General features: G+C 40.5%; 2 protein-coding genes and 1 long non-coding RNA gene across 5 annotated transcripts; 2 read left to right on the forward strand and 1 right to left on the reverse strand.

Annotated features, from left to right (window-relative positions):
- Positions 1–2,008: 2,008 nt before the first annotated feature.
- sfrp2 (secreted frizzled-related protein 2) lies at positions 2,009–13,054 on the forward strand. 2 transcript variants are annotated; one of them, XR_006370475.1, is made up of 4 exons: positions 2,009–2,948; positions 3,159–3,239; positions 5,294–6,376; positions 13,044–13,054. XR_006370475.1 is itself a non-coding variant. In XM_044115075.1 (3 exons), exons 1-3 carry the CDS (start codon positions 2,447–2,449, stop codon positions 5,596–5,598), a joined length of 888 nt encoding a protein of 295 aa, XP_043971010.1. In that variant the 5' UTR covers positions 2,009–2,446; the 3' UTR covers positions 5,599–7,384. The 2 variants fall into 2 exon arrangements, 1 of the variants encoding a protein (XP_043971010.1); XM_044115075.1 differs by lacking the exon at positions 13,044–13,054 and having other exon boundaries at positions 5,294–7,384.
- Positions 10,497–15,832, forward strand: tnip2 (TNFAIP3 interacting protein 2). 2 transcript variants are annotated; one of them, XM_044115074.1, is made up of 6 exons: positions 10,497–11,225; positions 12,750–13,043; positions 13,135–13,224; positions 13,326–13,589; positions 13,685–13,801; positions 14,751–15,832. In XM_044115074.1, exons 1-6 carry the CDS (start codon positions 10,905–10,907, stop codon positions 15,057–15,059), a joined length of 1,395 nt encoding a protein of 464 aa, XP_043971009.1. In that variant the 5' UTR covers positions 10,497–10,904; the 3' UTR covers positions 15,060–15,832. The 2 variants fall into 2 exon arrangements, with proteins under 2 accessions (XP_043971009.1, XP_043971008.1); XM_044115073.1 differs by having other exon boundaries at positions 10,498–11,225; positions 14,748–15,832.
- Positions 13,808–14,739, reverse strand: LOC122830043. Its single transcript, XR_006370476.1, has 3 exons — positions 14,621–14,739; positions 14,422–14,525; positions 13,808–14,265 (listed from the first exon to the last, which is right to left on the reverse strand). It is a non-coding gene; the product is annotated as an uncharacterized LOC122830043 (long non-coding RNA).
- Positions 15,833–18,477: the final 2,645 nt, after the last annotated feature.

Genomic DNA, 18,477 nt, shown 5'->3' on the forward strand with positions numbered 1-18,477 from the left:
TCTCACTCTTGATATTTTATCTAATTTAAACTTTAACATTTCAATGGTAATAAAAAGAAGTTAACATTGTTAACCTCCTTCCTTTAACCAGTCAAGGAGTGCTAACGAATCAAAGTTTTCTGTCTTGTTTTGGTTTTTATGACATCACCAAAAATGTGTGGTCAGAGTCCCATTATAGTCTGAATGGTAGAAGATACTACTTTGATTTTCTTTTTCTTTTTTTTTTTTACTAACTTCACTACCTAAGTAAAAATAACTGACATAAAATAATTGAGAATTATTGACTAATGATTTGCAAATAAACCATATATTTTAAAGAAAGATGTGTTCTTCAGTGTAATGAATTTATGTTGTTTTACCTGGAACACAGATACCACTGAATAGTGTGGCATTGGTCTGCTCAGATTATCAATAGATTTTATTTTTTTTCCAAAATGTGTTTTTATTCAGTGTATTTCTTAGCTGCATGTTACAATGAGGTTGTGTTTAACTGGTGTCCAGATTTAAGAAAATCTGTGGCGCATCGATCATGAGGCTCAAACGGAACTGAGTCGCAGATGGTCCAGTGTGTGTGACCAACAGTGTCTCTTCTTCCCACTCAGTTATAATGAGAACCTGCTGGGGAGATGCTGGCCCAGGATCAGTTTACCTCTTCTCTGACCTCTGACCTTAACTGTCTGTGAAATTGTATAAGGTGACACAGAGAGCATGTTAGGGGACAAAAGTCTTAAAACCAGTTTGCCTCACTCTTGTTTTACTTTTCCCTATTCATGTTCATGTTAGTCTATAAATTCTTTATTAGTAATAAAACTTGACAACAAGTAACAAGTCAAACTTCTTAAGCCCGAAGACTGTTTTATTTATTTCCTCTAAAACTTTTCTCCTCAGGCTGCTGGAGGACGCTAACTTATGAATTATATATATACATATATCATATCCACACCTACACAGCTAGCTAATTGTGGTTAGCTGAACATAGTTTATAAGGTTGGATGGATATTTTTCTAGCTAGTTTTCTAGCTTTATTTGTAGGTTGCCATAGATACTTGGGTAGCTAGCTAGCTTCATAACTTTTAAACTTTGAACTGCCTTGTTGCTGAAATCTGCTGTAAGAATAAACTTGGCGTTACTTGATAAAGTTCTTATAATGCATCTTAGGTTAATTTATGAGTAAGGAAACTTCATAAAAATCTAATACACATGGCGTTCTGTAAACCCTTTATAGGTTGTCTTGTTTCCAGCAGGAAGAGGAAAAAAGTGAAGTAGCACCTCAAGACAAAATCCCCTCTGTTTTAATAAATAAATAAACAGAAGCACCCAGACTTATAAACTTTAATGGCTTGGGTAATTCAGAGCACATAAACAACCTGTGTTTTCAATTTATACATGTTTCATGCGATAAAACGTTACTTTCCAAGAGTTATACTGAAAGTCAGAGGTAGAAGTTTATACACTTGACAAGGTTTTGCGGGGGAAATTAATTATCATCAGTTTATTATCGCAGGAAAAACTATTTTCCTTTCACTGTATACGTGATTTCTGCACGAAATTATTCTGCAGCGGCAAAAGGCGTCTGAACACAAACAAACACAAATACTCTTTATGGAAAAGCAACATTCCATAAAGGGGATTGTTGCCCCTGTGCAACAATCCACAAGGGGCAAGTAGGAAGATTCAGGTGAGCTGACCCTTTCTGGAAGGAATTCCACATGTCCGATGTTGAAACATCTGAAGCCTGAGAGGAAACGCTGCGGTCTAACGCAGTTCACGGGGGTCTCAGAGGGGATAGGAGCCAGAGCTTAAGCGGCAGAGGTGAGAGGCAGATTGGGTTACACCCCTGGGTGTGCTGAGTGGAGGTCTGCTTCTCACACCAGGGCAAGCCATATTTCACCATGTGTTATGAACCTGCAGACCTGCCCAAAGGACTTCGCCACTGCTAATGATGGAAAATTAACGCTCCACTGAACTGAGCTAAATGCCCCCACTGACATTCCCAAATTATTTACAGCAAAAACCAGCAAGCCAAAGGATCACTCAGGGTGTATTTCTGCTGATTGGGGTGTAATGAGGAAAACCAGTCAGACAGATTTTGTTATGATTCCATAAGAGGCGGGAGGCTGGAAATGAAAGGGAAACTGTCAAGAAAACGGTTGGTGATAAAACACCGAGGCGCAATTAGACGTCATTACGTCTCACCAGAGCCAAAGGAGGGCTGCAGCCCGGCCTTTTCTTGCCTGAGAAGACAAATCTGTCTGTAGAGTTCGCTTGACATCAGGAAACCAGTTTTGTTGAGCAGAAAAAGGGCCTTTGGAGCAGACTCCTCCCAGACATGTCTGGAAGAAAAGCTCCAGTGAGCAGCAGGAGTTGGTCACTGACAGACGCTCCATCCACACAGCAGCCTGCAGCCCTGCAGAACGCCTGATCAGTCCTACACCAGAGACACAAAATGAGAGCCTTTATTTCAGTTGTGACCGTTTTGTGGGGGGTGGCAATAACCTCCACGGGCGCCATCCACGGACTGTACAACTTCGGCCAGCACGATTTATTCCAGAAAAAGAACAGCTGCAAGCAAATCCCTGAAAACCTCCTGCTTTGCAATGACATAGAATACACGGAGATGCGCCTCCCGAACCTGCTGGGACACGAAACCATGAATGAGGTCCTGCAGCAAGCTTCGTCCTGGACGCCCCTCGTTCAGAAACAGTGTCACCCCGACACGAGGAAGTTCCTCTGCTCGCTTTTCGCTCCCGTCTGCCTGGACGACCTGGACGAGCCCATACAGCCCTGCAGGTCGCTGTGCGAGAGCGTCAGGCACGGATGCGGGCCCGTCATGCTCGCGTTCGGGTACCCGTGGCCCGAGATGCTGGACTGCAACCGCTTCCCACCCGACAACGACCTGTGCATACCGCCTGCAAGCATTGAGAACGTCGTGCCCGTCACCAGAGAGGGTAGAGATCTGCAAAACTCTCATTTGAAGCGTTTGTGACCAATGCAATGTCTTGTGCGTAAACGTGCATTTATACGCACGCACTAAAATGTTTCCGTCTCAGACTGCGTCTAATCTCCACTCCATTGTTGTAAATATAAGTGCATGAGTAAAATGTTGTGTTCAGTTATGGGAAATTGAGGAGTGTTCGTTGTTTTCAATTCTCTCTCAGTGCCCAGGGTGTGTGATGCTTGCAAAGAAACGGAAGAAAATGGCAATGAAATCGTTGACAGCCTGTGCAAGAATGATTTTGGTAAGTGCTCCGGCTTTACTAGTCCCGAGGGTGAACTGCAGAGGCCCCAGGAGGTCAACAGAGGTGGTTCCAAGAAATTCAAGGCAGAATTAGAGTAACCTAAACCGCTGAATGTGAGTCACTTACGGGAAACTCTTCAACGGTGTACATTTGACCCAGATGTCTCATGCACTTTTTATGGGGTTTAAGTTTCTCAGATGGTTTTACGTCTTGGTGTTTTGAAGAGAGAGCTGGTCTTCCATCACACAAAGGAAACGGTCAAAATTACACTTCATATGGAAAAGAAGTGTTTTAAATCCAATGGTTTTCCTGCAAGCACTCCCTTTGTGAAATAGGATCCTGGTTTTGACTCTTGGTAAAAAAAATAAAAAAAAAATAAAAAAAAATCTGTATTTCTGATTAGAGCCCAAATCTGATTATACATCAAAGTTACTTTGCTGTGTTAAATTCACCAGCTTGCTTTGAAGAGATGTTCCAATCAGTTTTATTTCCTGGCTGTTACTGATTTCTGGTTTTCTTTAAGAACTGTCTGTTCTGGTCTCACAAATTTTTTTTGTTTTGTTTGTTTTATTTATTTATTTATTTATTTTTATTTATTTTCCAAGGACTGGAATGTATGAAAGATTTTCTAAAAATGTGTTGAAGATTCTGTTAAAGAGGCAGACGTGGAGGTTGTAGTAAGGAAAGGTTCGACTTTATGCACAACATAACCTTTTGTATTTATTGATGAATACTACCTTGTTGCAATTGGCACAGAAACATTCAGGTCTCGTGGATTTTTATTGCAGCATTTTATTTTCATCACCGCTCTGATTCTATAGCGCTATAAAAAACAAATTCCATTTTATAGGTTTCTTCTGTTTTTGTTTTTTATTCTCATGTGCAAACGTTTCAGATCAACAATATATTGATATTGGACAAAGTCAAGCCAAGTCAATATTGTATATATATATAAAATCAGATTTCAAACAATAATATTTTTTTTTGTTTGTTTTTTTAGTTAAGAGGGTAAAAGCTATCTAAACCAATTTAGTTGTATGCGTAAACCTTTTTTCCTCCTAAACTTTACACCTGGTTGTTCCACTGTCTGCAGCAACTGCCATTGAACACTGGAGCTCCACATCTTAACTAAATATACATCCACTCCTGATTGTATTTTCACCGACTTGCTGGTGTGCTGCATAGAGGGATGGAATCCAAGCTCACAAACTGAAGGCAGAATCTTCTCCTTCAGGAAGTTCTGGCAGGAAGCAGAATTCATTATTCCAACAACAATTAGAGCAGCAAAGGAGTAACAGACCATCACATTACTAATGTTATGTTTGACTGTATACTCTCCTGAAAAGTTGCACTTTTGTGTCATCAGTCCACAGAATATTTCCCCTAAAAAATCATCAAGATGTTACTTTTATTATTATTATTTAGGAAAATGTGTGGCTTTTTTGTTCTCTTTGGTCAGATGTGGTTTACAACTCAGATCTCTCCCATGGATGTTCTGTTTGCCCAGCGTCTTTCTGACAAACACTGACTCTAACTCAGACAGGTGAAGCCTGCAGTCCATTGAATGTTGAGGGTTTGGGGGGAATGGCTCTATTTCTGATTTGCAGCAGTCCAAAGTTGTGCTTGTAACTCTTTTTCAGACTAATAGATGGATATGACTTTGCTTCCTATTTGGTTATGAATTCCTGCGTGATGGCATCAGTTATCCTGCTTCATTTTGTCAGCCAAGTTCTGTTCTAGAGGTCAGACAGTAATCAGATCTGGTCTGATCTGGTCTTGGTTGTTTATTTCAGCCAGAATGCTTAATCACAGATTAACCAAGATTTAAAAACTCGAGTTTCTGTATTTTTATAGACATATGGATAGATTTTTTTTTCCCATAGAAACAAAGTCTCCCTTTGAAAATAGTTTTTTGTATATTCTCTGATTAGCTGTACGATAACGGCATCTGATGCGACCTGATGTGTGTCAAAAAAGCAGAGACAGAATAAAACTGCTTAATGCTGATTTTATTCCTAATTCTGTCTTTTTCTCCCCTCCACATCCATCTCCAGTTATGAAGATCAAAGTCAAGGAGATCTCCTACATCAATGGTGACACCAAAATAGTGCCGGAGACCAAGAGCAAAACCATTTACATGATGACCGGCGTGACGGAGCGTGACCTGCGGAGGACGGTGCTGTGGCTGAAGGACGGGATGCGGTGTATCTGTGAAGAGATGAATGACATCAACGGCCCCTACCTGGTCATGGGCCAGAAGATGGACGGCCATCTGGTCATCACCTCCCTGAAGCGCTGGCAGAGAGGACAGCCTGAGTTTAAGAGGATTTCACGCAGCCTTCGTAAGATGCAGTGTTAGGAAAGAAAGGAAGCTCCATGTCAGATCTTAGGTCAAGTTTAGTTTAGCTTTTTCCGTCAAGCTGAGATGTTTTTTGGTTTGTTCTAGAGAACAGATTTCTCCAAGGTTTCAGAAACTACATATCCCAGATTCTTCCACTGTTTTTTTTTTATTGAAGATAAATCATATTTTTATTGTGCTTTAATCCAATTAAATATACATAGGATGTGGGAGGTCCTCACGTTTATGAAATTTATTCCATCACTGAACAATTTCTTTAGTCATGTTTTGCTCATTGTAAATTGAACTTGCCCCCCTAGTGGACAGTTGGGGAATACCATGTCTTTTTATAAATATGGAGCTTTTCCTTCACCTCCTAATCGATTAAAATAACACTCCGATTGTTTTTAAGGTGCAGCAGAACACTATCACATGCAAACTCTGTGGGCCATTGACTCTCACGTTAAAAATTACTAAATTATTAGCAGATGGCATCCAGTTACATTTTTAGTACGGCCCTTCTGTTCTAGAGCTCCACAAGTATTTTTTTAGTGAGTGTGACTTAACATCAAAATAAAAACAACTTTGAGGTGAGAAATTAATTAAAAAAAGAAAAAGGATGAAAATATAATTTCTACATATTTGTCCAGCTTTTTCAGAGGTATTTTAGCCTTTGTGTCAGATACATAAAGACAGATTATTTTTTGAATAAAAGTGTGATGCTTGTGTGCGTGTGTGTGTGTGTGTGTGTGTGTGTGTGTGTGTGTGTGTGTGTGTGTGTGTGTGTGTGTGTGTGTGTGTTCACAGTCAGATGTTTAGACAGTATTTGTACTTTTATATATTCCCTGTATTTTCTCAAGTCAATATGAGAGATAGCTGGCTATATTCTCTTCCTGTTCATCCCTATATTATTTTTAGCAGACTGTTTTATGTGAGCAACTGTGTTATTAGCCTCAGATAAAACTTTTTTTTTTTACTCTAGAGCTCATTTTCATGTTTGTTTGTTGTTGTTGTTTGGTTGTTAGTATTAGGATCTGAATCTTCTTCAGTAATTTTGTTTGTTCCAAGCGCAAAATTTGATCATAACCATCAGTGTCTCAATATACAGTAAAGTATGAGTTTATTGCTTGTTTCGATTAAACAAGCAATGTAATCATTGTAAAGGTTTTCCGATGTAAATATACAATATTGCCACATATAGTAGTTTCAGGTGTTCCTAGTTACATGTTTAAAGAGGTAAATTTGTTGCTTGTGTGGATGAGTGTTCAGAATAAAGTTCTAGTCTTTTTAATTTGTTCGGTCGCCTGTTAGAAATGATCTGGGCTGATTTGTAACCACTAGTTGAACACTGCCCTCTAGTGGAATGCGGTGATAACCTTTTACAGTGGCGGTGTGTTGATGTGCAGTGAAAACAACAGAATGTTCAGGTGCAGCTTGGAAGTTTAGAATGACCCATTTTAATCATCCTGATAATTGTAGGTGTGTGTGTGGGCGTGGGTGTGCGTGTGTGTTTGGGAGGGAGGGAGAGTTATTATTATAATTCATTAATAAATGACTCAACATGACACTACAGTTAGATGTAGATTTTTTTTTGTCGAGTTATTTTTTTAGATATCAGGAAGGAACACTTGCTAGGTTGCTTTCATAGTCTCATATTTTTTGTTAACTCAGTTTCTCACAACCTTACACAAACTTTTGAGAGCTCTAATTCTATAACTGATGGCATGGACAGATTGAAATTTAGAAACGTGGTAATAGAAAAGGTGAAGAAGTTAGACACACAGCATACACAACCTATATATATATATATATATATATATATATATATATATATATATATATATATATATGTATACAGTCATGCTTTCACATGACTGTCATTTGATTTATGACTCACTTCAGAACAGAAGAAGTCAGTCAGTGTCATGGTCTGTTTAACCCAGGAATACCTGGGACTCCCCGCTGGCCAGAGGGTCTGATTAACCTGTTGAATGAAAGTCAGAAAAGAATTGAACACTCCTACAGTCTAGACAGCGGTTTCACTTTATTCAGATACATTAATTGTTTTTGTAGTCCACCATCAACCTGAGGGAACCTGAGTTTTTTCCCTGTAACTTTCCTAAAAACACACATTATGCCACATGTATTCTTTGAGATTTCTAGCAATGTCACAAAATGTGTTAATATTTTCAGTATGAGAACACAAAACATTCCCCACTTCTGTTGCGCTATGCGTCTTTCTTGTGCTCAGAATACATGAATGCATATTTTAGATTAGGGTGATGGAACAAAAGGCTGAAAGTCTGTGAGGTGGTGATCATTTCTGTGTCCTTTGCCGCTATGCTCGACTCTAACCACAACTCAGACCACACTTTTTCAGTAAAAAATGTCAAACTTGACCACATGTTTATAATACCAAAGCAGCCCACTGTGAGTGAAAGTAAAGTGAGAGAAGTAGCAATTTTAAAACATGCTAAATCACATGAAGGTCAGTGGATGATAATGAGCTCACTAATAATAACACCTCCCACTCCGACTTTCCCTATTCTATTATTGTTTTCTTTTTGGAAAGTTAAAGTGCTTGGGTTCCTGGATTATTTTACGTAATGCAATAACTTATTAATGTCATCATATTTCAAGACTGGTTTTGAAATGGCATTTTACAGTTAATTTTCCCTGACTAGTAAACATGTTAGTATCTGCCTTGAAAAACACTAGAGATGCTTCCCTCTCTTACAGTGACTGAAAAGGTTTCCTCATGTTGTCACATTACAACATTTACTCTGCTTCTGTCAAGATTTTAATTCACAAATTTACAAATAACTGCATAAATGTGAAGAGAACTGTAAGCAACACCAGGTTCCACAAAATATTTTTGGGAAGTTGTCCTTGTTGTTTCAACTGAATTAGGACTATTTTGCGATGCTGAATCCAAAAATGACATCCATTTTACTCAGTCATGTCAGGTTTTTATTCTAACTTGATTTAGAGAAATCTGATCTCCTGACTCACTTGATTACATTTTTGAACATTATCAGTTCATTTCTGTTAGTATTTCTCGTCCAAAAAATTTTTTAGAAGAAAAATATATTGTTTTCTAACAGAGTGTATTAATTAAATGTTACAAACTTGTATTTCTATAAATTATAATAATAAACACTGATAAGGGTAAGTACATGTGAATTGAACATTACATCTGTAACAATTCTCTGTCTCTTTTCTGTCCTGATGGACTCTCTCCTCCTGCTCATCACTCATTGATCCCAGGAGATGACAAACTGAAAAAAGACTTGAGTTTCTTTCCATATGGCTTTCTTTGTACCCCTCCTCCACAAAAGCCAGATTTATGATGTGGACAATTTAGTTTTTCAGCAGACTCTCCCACCTGCCCTGTGAATCTCTGCATCGCCTCTGAGTTACCTTGACCTTCCTGTTTGATTAATGCCCAAATCTGCTGGTTGCTCTTCTGCCTCTGGCCGCACAAGAATTTTATTCATTTCTGAGTAAAGAGAACTGAATAGACGTTCACACCACACTTTTCAGATTCTTTTTGTGAAAGATTTTAAGATATCTATTTTTTCACCCCACAGACGTCAGTGGTGGTTGTAACAAAAAGGTTAAACAGATGTGTTTACTTTTGTTATAGTTAATATGTGACTGTTTAAAAGGCTCAGGGGGCAGTTTGTCCTGCAGCCTGTGGATCCAGCATTGCAGTCCACAGTAGATGCAATGTAGCTCACCACCATTAGTGTGTGAATGTGTGTGTTGGAGTCTTCTGGATTGGATAAATGGCTTTATCATGTTATGACTAAGGTAATATCCATCCACTTCAGCATGAGGAATATCATATTAAGTACACAGAATAATGGTTGTAAAAGTAGAGCTTCATGAGGTCGTATTCACTGCAACAACTCCGTGCATCATCCACTGAATCAGAGAGAAATATGCAAAACCCTTTATTGTGTCACTTATTCAATGATCAACAGTCACTGACAATGCCCTAACTGCGCAATTCACTAAATGATCCAATTACGTAATGACCAAGAAGAGCGTCCGATGCGTTTGTTGCTCTGGGAAATCTGAAAACGGAACAAACGTTTGGAATATGGAGAGAAAGTGCTTTAGAAATTGACATCCCTGTTGTGATTTGAATGAAACACAGTGTGGAAACCCGGATGTGTGAGATTGAGGCCATTTTAGGATTATTGTTTCATACAGTAAACTGTCTGCTGAAACCCTCAGTGTCATTAGTTCAGAACCTAAAATGAATAATTTACATAAATTCATATTTTTTTATTCAAATATTATAAAGCATTAAAAATTTAATAAATCTGACAACTCTCCACTATTCTTTAAATATTATTTAAAGGTTTTTCTTGTTGTTGTTGTTTTTCACATCTTCTATTACACTTATTTTTTTTCTTCCAAACAGCTTTCATTGTTTATGCTTATGTTCAGTTTCTTTAGCAACAACCTTTGTGGCTTGTCCCCCATGTAGATGATGTCAATGACTGTCTGCAGGGCAGCTTTCAAGTCTGCAGCTTCCTCGTTCTTGTTTACACCATATTTTGTCTAAATTATGGTCTAATTTAGACAAAATTAACATAGCATATATTGTTTGGGTTTAAAAAGTTAGTGGTAATAGAATATTTAACAGTAAATGACCATAAAATTACTGGAATACAGTAAGAACTCCATGTATCAGAGTGTAATTTTCTGATACAGTGTGTTATAGTTCTTCAATGGCTTCATAATAAACAGAAATACATTCTTGAATGAATGTGTGCTTTGCCTGAGCCATTTTAACTTAATCACTGATGTGAGCTAACATTTTCAATTACTATAATGCGCCTGCATAAAGAGAATTTGATCATGGCGAACAAAGGTGCGAGAGCTCGAAATTACGACGTCTTTGAAGGCAGCATTCACGTTTCCTTTTCAGCCGCTGCCGAAGAAACCCGAGCGAAAGAAAGTTGAATGTGTTTTTATGAGTTTTTGCAGGTTAACAATTATTGCCGTCAGTCTGACAGAGCTTCAGTTTACTGCTGTGTCGCAGGGCTGTGGGGCTTTGAACGGCGGCAGCAGGCAGACTGGCAGGCAGGCTGGGCTCCGTTTTGACGACGCTCAAAAAAAAGTCCGCGGGGAAGTTCCCCAGGAAATCCCCGTTCGGGGATATTATTCTCGACACTGATGCGCCAAATCTCCGGTAGAATTTACCTCCTCGGTGCATTTCTAAAAGACACGGGGCGAGAGGCAGAGGCGTCAAATGCTGGATGATTATTATTAAAAGACCCGATCGGTGTTGAATCTACTAAAATAAGTCCGCCATGGATAGCGCCAGCATAGGCTCCGAGGGAGACGCGCTGCTGAGGGAGAGAACGCGGAGCTACAGCGTCCTGAACACCCTGTATCACGAGACGCGGGGGGAGATGGAGCTCCTCAACAAGCAGCTCCGCCTGAAGGACAACATTATTGCAGACCTAAAGACCAGGCTGGTCAGACACGAGAGGATGTACATGACGATGGGAGACGATGAGCCCGTGGTCATCGGTCCGTCCAACTCCCTGGTGGATAGCCTGCTGTCAGAGATCTGCAAGTTGAAGCAGAAGAGAAACGACATGGAGGTCAAAGCAGCCCGACAAGGAGAGGTAAAAACTCCGCAATTACCTGAATAGTTGGAAGAAATCACTCTTTTTGAATGTGTTTATTAACTATATTTATTTAAAGTAATTAAAGACATTTTCAACAGAACTCCCAGAAACACAAACAGACCAGCTATTACTATATTATAGGACTAAAGGATTCTATTTGCCACTATTAAAAAAAAAAAAAAAACACACAAAAAAACCCCATGAATTTACAAAGGCGGTACCAGAATAAACTGTCCAGATAAACAGTCCAGATGAACATTTTCATTTAGAAATGTGATAAAATATAAGCCAATAAGTCTTAAACTAAACTTCCATACACATACTGGTCTTGTGTGAATTTTGTTTTCAAACGTTTTCCTCTTTTTACTGTAGCTTTATTTTCCCTGCGGTATATTTGGAAGAGATCGATCAATAAAGTTTTGAGAAGACATACCGGTCATGAAATGATCTTAGAATTATTTCATGAGAACAGACAAAATAAAAAGACTTTGTCCAATTTTATGGGCAGCCGCGTGTGTGAGGACAGAGACACATCCAGCATGTATATAAATATTACATACAAAGCCAGACCCAGATTCAGACCCAGATTATATTTATATACATCCTTCTTATATATATATATAGATATATCTATATCTATATCTATATCTATATATATATATACATATATATATATATATATATATATATATATATATATATATATATATATATATATATATATATATATATACATAGATGCCTGTGTGTATTTAGGCGTCTGTCTGTGTTTGTTCTTAACACAGGAACACATTAGAGATGGACGGTTGTCTTATCATTTATCAGCATTGTGGGGGGATATTGTGATTAAAGCTGTAATTTATGGTTTAACGTTTTAGATTTTTAAATATTTGTTTTTCTTTCATGTAACTACAAAAACTGTCAATATGGACGTAATTGTTTTATTTCATTTTCTTCCTGTTGGCTCGATGAGAGCTTCACCAACTCTTGTACTACAATAGATTCTATCGTAACGAGAGCAGTGTGTGTGTGTGTGTTTGTGTGTATTTGTTGACCTCTGGCTGCAGGCACTGAAACCTTTTTTTTCTGTCATTTTTAACTATTCAATCATTTCTTGTTGTCACACTTACAATAATTGTAACAATTATCAGGAAATCAAAGTCTAGAGCCAAATCCATGCATATCTAAAGTCGGGAACAGTCAGGCTGTGTTGGATTCATCCAGCTTATTGCTTAACATTTATATTATTTTGTTAAATTAGTTGAAATATTATGACACATGCTAGAAATATGCCTCTGTTACTGTTTTTTTCTGATGTAAATTATGACTGTTTTTATAGCATTAGGTAACAGATTGAAACATTTTGAAACATAGAAACCAGCTCCTCAAAACCCCAATGGGATAAGTGTGTATGATGATGGATGGATGGAAACATTTTCAAGAAAATATTCAAATCACAAGCATAATAACTCGCTATAGATAATTGGAGTATTTCTAAAAAAAAAATTTCCCTCCCTGTAGGAGATCCAGAGGCTGACTGCACAGATCAGAGAGAAGGAGCTGGAGCTGGAGCGGATCCGGAGTCAGCCGGACCACGAGAAGGACCAGGAGATCCAGAGGCTGCGGGCGGCCCTGGAGGAGCGCGAGCGGGCCGAGGCCACCCGGAGCATCCTGTGCTCGTCGCTGGCCGAGGAGGCGGACCAGCTGCGCGGCCAGCTGGGCGCCACCGTCAAGGTGTGCCAGGAGCTGCTGGCCCGGCTGGAGCGGGAGAAGAAGGGAACAGGAGGAGAAGTGGAGGAGCAAAGAGCCGAGGAGGTGTGTGTTCAAATCTCCTTCTGCTGTGTCCATGTTTCAGTTTTTTTTCTCTTTTTGCACCATTTTAAGTCTTTCTGTGGCCTTTCTGCAGACACCGCAGCTCTCCGACCTGAATGCTGCTAAATCCCATATCCGGCAACTTCAGGAAGAAAACCAGCAGCTGAAGCAGCGCGTGTCTTACGTGAGTCTCGGTCCAGCGTTCCCACATTCGGGCCGAACGGCTACGCGTCCAACCCGGTGTGGGGTCACAGTTCAAACCGTGTGATTGTGTTCGGCTTGCAGGTGCAGGATCTGAACTCCCAGTGGCAGAAGTACGACTCCAGCAGGGAGGAGTACATCCGGGTGTTGGGTCAGAAGCTGAAGGAGAACTCCGGGCCGGGCCTGATGCCGGTCATGGGCTCCATCCGGACCGGCATGCTCCAACAGGAGATTTCCAGGCTCAACGCCCTCCTGGAGGAAAAAATCAGGGAGTGCTCCAGGCTGGACAGAGAAGTGGAGGACATGAAGAGGCAGGGGCATGAGAGAATCCAGACCCTGGAGCAGCAGGTGGGTTTCCAGTCCACTCAGGGATTACACAACCAGACTCATTCAGTATTTATCAGCTGAAAACAGTGAACATTGGTGATGTTTTGCTTTTCCAGGTCCTCATCTACACTGAAGACTTTAAGTCGGAGCGTGCCGACAGAGAACGAGCTCAGGGTCGGATCGCGGACCTGAAGGAGCAGATTTCTCAGTTAAAGCAGCAGCTGCACAAACAGGTGAGGTGAAACACACTTCTATCAGGTGGATGTAGAGCCGGACCAAGGCAACAGCAAGCCAACCCGCTGCTTAGCAACCTGAAACTAACAAAAAGGAGCCCAAGAACACAATACCTGCCATATAAGGCATCTTTACAGAATTATTCATATCCATGGTGGATTTAGATTCTGACAGGAAATGAAACGGGCATCTCTGAAAAACACCATCCCATGTAGAAAAACATTTAAATATCTTGTTTTTGGTTCATCTTTAAAAATTCCGTATTGATTGTTAGAAATCCTCAATAATCAATAAAAAAAAAGGATCTTTAAAACCCCTGAACTGTCACACGCCCCCGCTGCCCTCATGGACACATTCACTCACATCTGGTGGGTTGCAGTGAAGGGGTTAATTACCAGCTGTGTTTCTACCTCTCCTTTCCAAAGTCTTTGTGGTTGGAGGGCCTCCTGGCCAGCAACCTAATCTTTAGAGACAGAAGAATAGAAATCATCTTTATTGTCCCACGGTGGGGAAATTCAGATGTAACAGCAGCATGTCACATGTAGGTTCACACAAAAAGTGTTGAAAAAATATAACAAACAAGAGTAACAACATTTATTATAATGAAATCATACTTTACCAGGTTATGATATAAAGATACTGCGCAGTATATCCTACTTTAGCTCCGTTTGCAGGTTTTTCATCAGTTTTAAGTGAGTCACTCCAAAACATTAATATTACTTCCTGTCAGAAGAAACATGTTGGTAAAAATAAACTCAAATCCACCAGGAGTATGAATGATGAACACATTTGGAGTTAACTGTAGAAATTGCTATTACCTAAATAGTGGACATTATGCAGATGTGCGTTGGGGGTCCTCAGTCACATTCTGTTTAGTAATCAAAGTAATCTTGGGCCGGTTCTGGGTGGAATGCCCGTTGGTCTGACCGGGTCTGTGCCTCTCAGCAGGGGTCCGGCAGGGACAGCCGGGACATTGTCCCCTTGTGTCGCGTCCACATCGGTCACCGGATCTCCCCGAGGCGAAACAAGGACTCCTCAGAGCCTCTGCTGAGGACGGCCGCTGACCGGCAGCAGCAGGCTCCCGCGCCGCCGCCACCGCCACAGCCTGCCGCCACGGGGGCAGCAGCCGCCGCGGCAACAAACTGGAGCGAATGCCCGGGCCCGTCGGAGCTGCAGTGTCCGCAGTGTCACGCCAGGTTCAACGACACAGAGGCCGCAGAGTGCATGAAGCATTTCGACGAGTGCGCCCGGCTATGAGAACGGCCGTCTGTTGCTGAACACTGCAGGCCAGCACTACAGCACAGGGAACGCGAGCGACTCGGACGTCAGACTACAAACCAAACAACTGACTGAAGACTCTTTCCAAACAGTGAACCCAAAGTTTCCCTGCAAGCCTTTCTGCGTCTGCACCCACACCGTCTTCACTGCTCTCCTGTGGAAAGAGAGGATGCCAATGCAATATATATATACATGTATGTATAGATATAGATATCTGTATGTATATATAATGTGAAATACCTCATGGTTAAATTACAAACTTGCTGCACTTTCTTTACATTTAACCAAAAGACTTATCGTAGGATTGTACGATTGAGATGATTGATAAGCTCCTTCCTTTGGAATCCAGACACCTAGTTGTTCATGTGGTGCTATTGTTATTATTATTATTATTATTTTTAATGTTTATTATTATTTTCTATTGGACTTACTATTATTCTTCAACAAAATATATATTTTCAATGGCAGATGTAAAATATAAAAGTGTATTGCTATATTGATATTTATTCTCTTTTGTATATCTAACTGGAAGACACGAATCGTTTTAGTGCAATCATCTGTTCTCTCTTTTCCAACCCGGGTCATGATATATTCATATATATTTTTTGCAAACCTTTGGGATGGAATAAGCGTGAAATATTTCGCAGCAAGACAAAACGTATTTGATCAGCTTCTTTGTAAAGATTGCATCCAAGCTGACAACACAGTTGGTGTTTTTCAGTATTTTTGTAATAAACCCTGCTGACAGGCACTTTTGTTTTTGTTTTGTTTTTATGCAAGTTGATTTGTATCGTTTCAAATTCTTCTCCATTATTCTGTTGTTTTGTTTCAATCCTGAGACAGTCTGCAGCTTGAATCTGGAACCGCAGCTCATGGGCCGACCACGAAGAGTTGGCACCGCTTAATCTAAATCTGCGTGCTCGTATTTTGTAGCGCGTCACGTGTGCTTGTGTTTGTGCGAGGCGGAAAACCCCTTCCCAGCACTGCCTGAATGGGCACGCTGTGCTGCCACGGCCGGATTCCCAGCTGTTTGTGTCGAGCCGAGGCGAACTCCACAAGGGCATGAAAGGGGGAATGAGCCGGAGTCACGCCCAAACCTCAACAACTGCCTGCAGATGGGTCGGTGAATAAATCAGACCCTGTGAAGTATCATGAACACTGCAGTGGCGGCGGCGGGCGGGCGCTCCCTTCGGTGAATCAGTTGTCTTGGGTTCAGTGTGCAAAGCACAGGAAGCTGGACATCCCCTGTTTTTTTTTAAAAAAGGAAGTAGGCAGTTGCAGAGAGAAGACAAGACAAAGCCAAACAACGTTTGTGTGTTTGAGAGAGCGATCACTTGCTGTACCTGCTGATGTCGGCTCAGACAATGGAACATTTTTAATCTGGACCAAAATGAAACCGAAGAACACAAGGAAGTGCTGATATGTTTGTGACATAGGGAAGTTATCTGACTGTGGCTGGTGTTTGGTGAACTTTACACCGACTTCATTTATATCCCTCGAGTCACACTGCAAACACAAAACATTTTTAATGTGATGGAGCATCACAAATTCATCCCCTTATAGACTTTACAAATCAACATCTAATACCCCTAAATAAAAATCCAAACCCCTTCTGTCTAATGAGTAAACAGAAGAATTGTACCTCTGTGTGAATCCAGTTGTCTTCCAAGGCCTCACAGGTTGCTGAGGAACAAACAACTTCCAGAAAACCAAAGATCACAGCAGACAGATGTTAAAAGTGTTTAAACACCCTTAGATGATCAAACAATATCCCAACTTTGAAGATCTAATGAGGACACAACCCTACCGAGAACTGAGAAGAGGGCCAAGGAGAGCATTGCTGGAAGATGGAGGTGAGAGGCCCACTGTGGAGGAGCTGCGCAGATCCACAGCTCAGCTGGAAACATCTGCTGAGGCGGCCGTCACTAGTCAAATCTGTCCATTATGAAGAGAGACAGAATGAAAGCCACCGCTAAAAATTAGCTCTAACATGCTCTGTTCAGTTTGTCATATGTTGGACACAGCAAACATGGAAGTAAGAGCTCTGGTCAGATATGGTGGTGGCAGCATCATGGTGTGGGGGATGGGGAAGCTGGTCAGAGTTGAGGAGGCAGAGATTCACTTCCTATCAGGACAACAACTCTAAACATGTAGCTAAAGCTGTTATGGAATGATTTAAATAAAAAAAAAATATTCCATCAGACATTAGATTTTTGAATTCAGTTTAGTGCAGTACAATATACGTAATCGATTCTTCAAAGTGGATTAAAAAGCTTCCAGCAGATTGCTTCACATTGCTGACCTGCACCTTCCGCTCCTCCTGGACGAGCACGTCGCCCTGGCTCATACCCAGCAGGCATGTAGCCACATTTTTCAGTCCTTGTTTGCCACTCTTGCGTGTTTTCTGACATAGAGCTCACAAACTAGTTGGTCTGCCGCCGTGCGTATCCGTACACGTGTTGCTTCTGGGCGACAGCAGGTGTGTTATCTGGGGTCAGATCTTGCACTCTGTGGTTGTGAAGAATATGACGACATTCAAGGTTACATTTGAAGTAAAAACCTGGTCATTACGGCACATGGGAACTCCAACAGCCACTATGCATTCACTCAAGGCAGAACGACTTTTAATGCTGCATGAATAGTTCCGAATCGTGGAAAAAAAAAAGGTTTCCATAAGTGTCATAGGAAAAACTCATTACACCACATGATTCAACACAATGACAAGTGACCTTTGCACACATAACATGAAGAGGTTTTCTGCCTGATTTAGTCAGTCTCTTAAAGTAGCTTAAGATGAAAGAAGCCCCACTTGTCTTACAGGATTTCTTTAGTACATTAGGGGTTTTATCGTAATAATAAGATTCCACCATTTGCATCATTTCACTACATGTTTATGGCTGTAGAACACAACCCCCACATTGTTAGTGCACCATTTCTGTTAAAGGAGCAGTGCTATGTGTTTTCCAGACACATTTTATAATTCAATCAAGTAACTATGTTACCTTTAGTTGTTAAATGTGAAATACTGTGTATACACTGTATGGCTTAAAATAATTGACAGTGCCTTGAAATTGGGCCTCTGTCTCTTTAAGAAACTCCTGCTCTTTCCAACAGGTTGCCTTTAAGAAGTCAACATAACATTAATCCTCTATTGACCCTTTAACAATGTTTTTACCCGCATTGCATGTAAAAGTACATCCTATAACAAGCTCAGCACAATTATGTGATTGATCATTTTAAATTAGAGAAAGAAACAAGGAGCATGAGCTGGTCTGCTTGGAACTCCAGGTTCAGACCAGATTTTTATGATAAAGGATTTGCAGTGACCTGCAAACTGGTAGAAAAGGGTTTTAATAACTTCTAGACAAATTTGGACCAGACGATCCAGATCAATGTC

This window comes from Gambusia affinis, linkage group LG04 (genome assembly GCF_019740435.1).
Source record: "Gambusia affinis linkage group LG04, SWU_Gaff_1.0, whole genome shotgun sequence".
In the NCBI taxonomy this organism is placed as follows: domain Eukaryota; kingdom Metazoa; phylum Chordata; class Actinopteri; order Cyprinodontiformes; family Poeciliidae; genus Gambusia; species Gambusia affinis.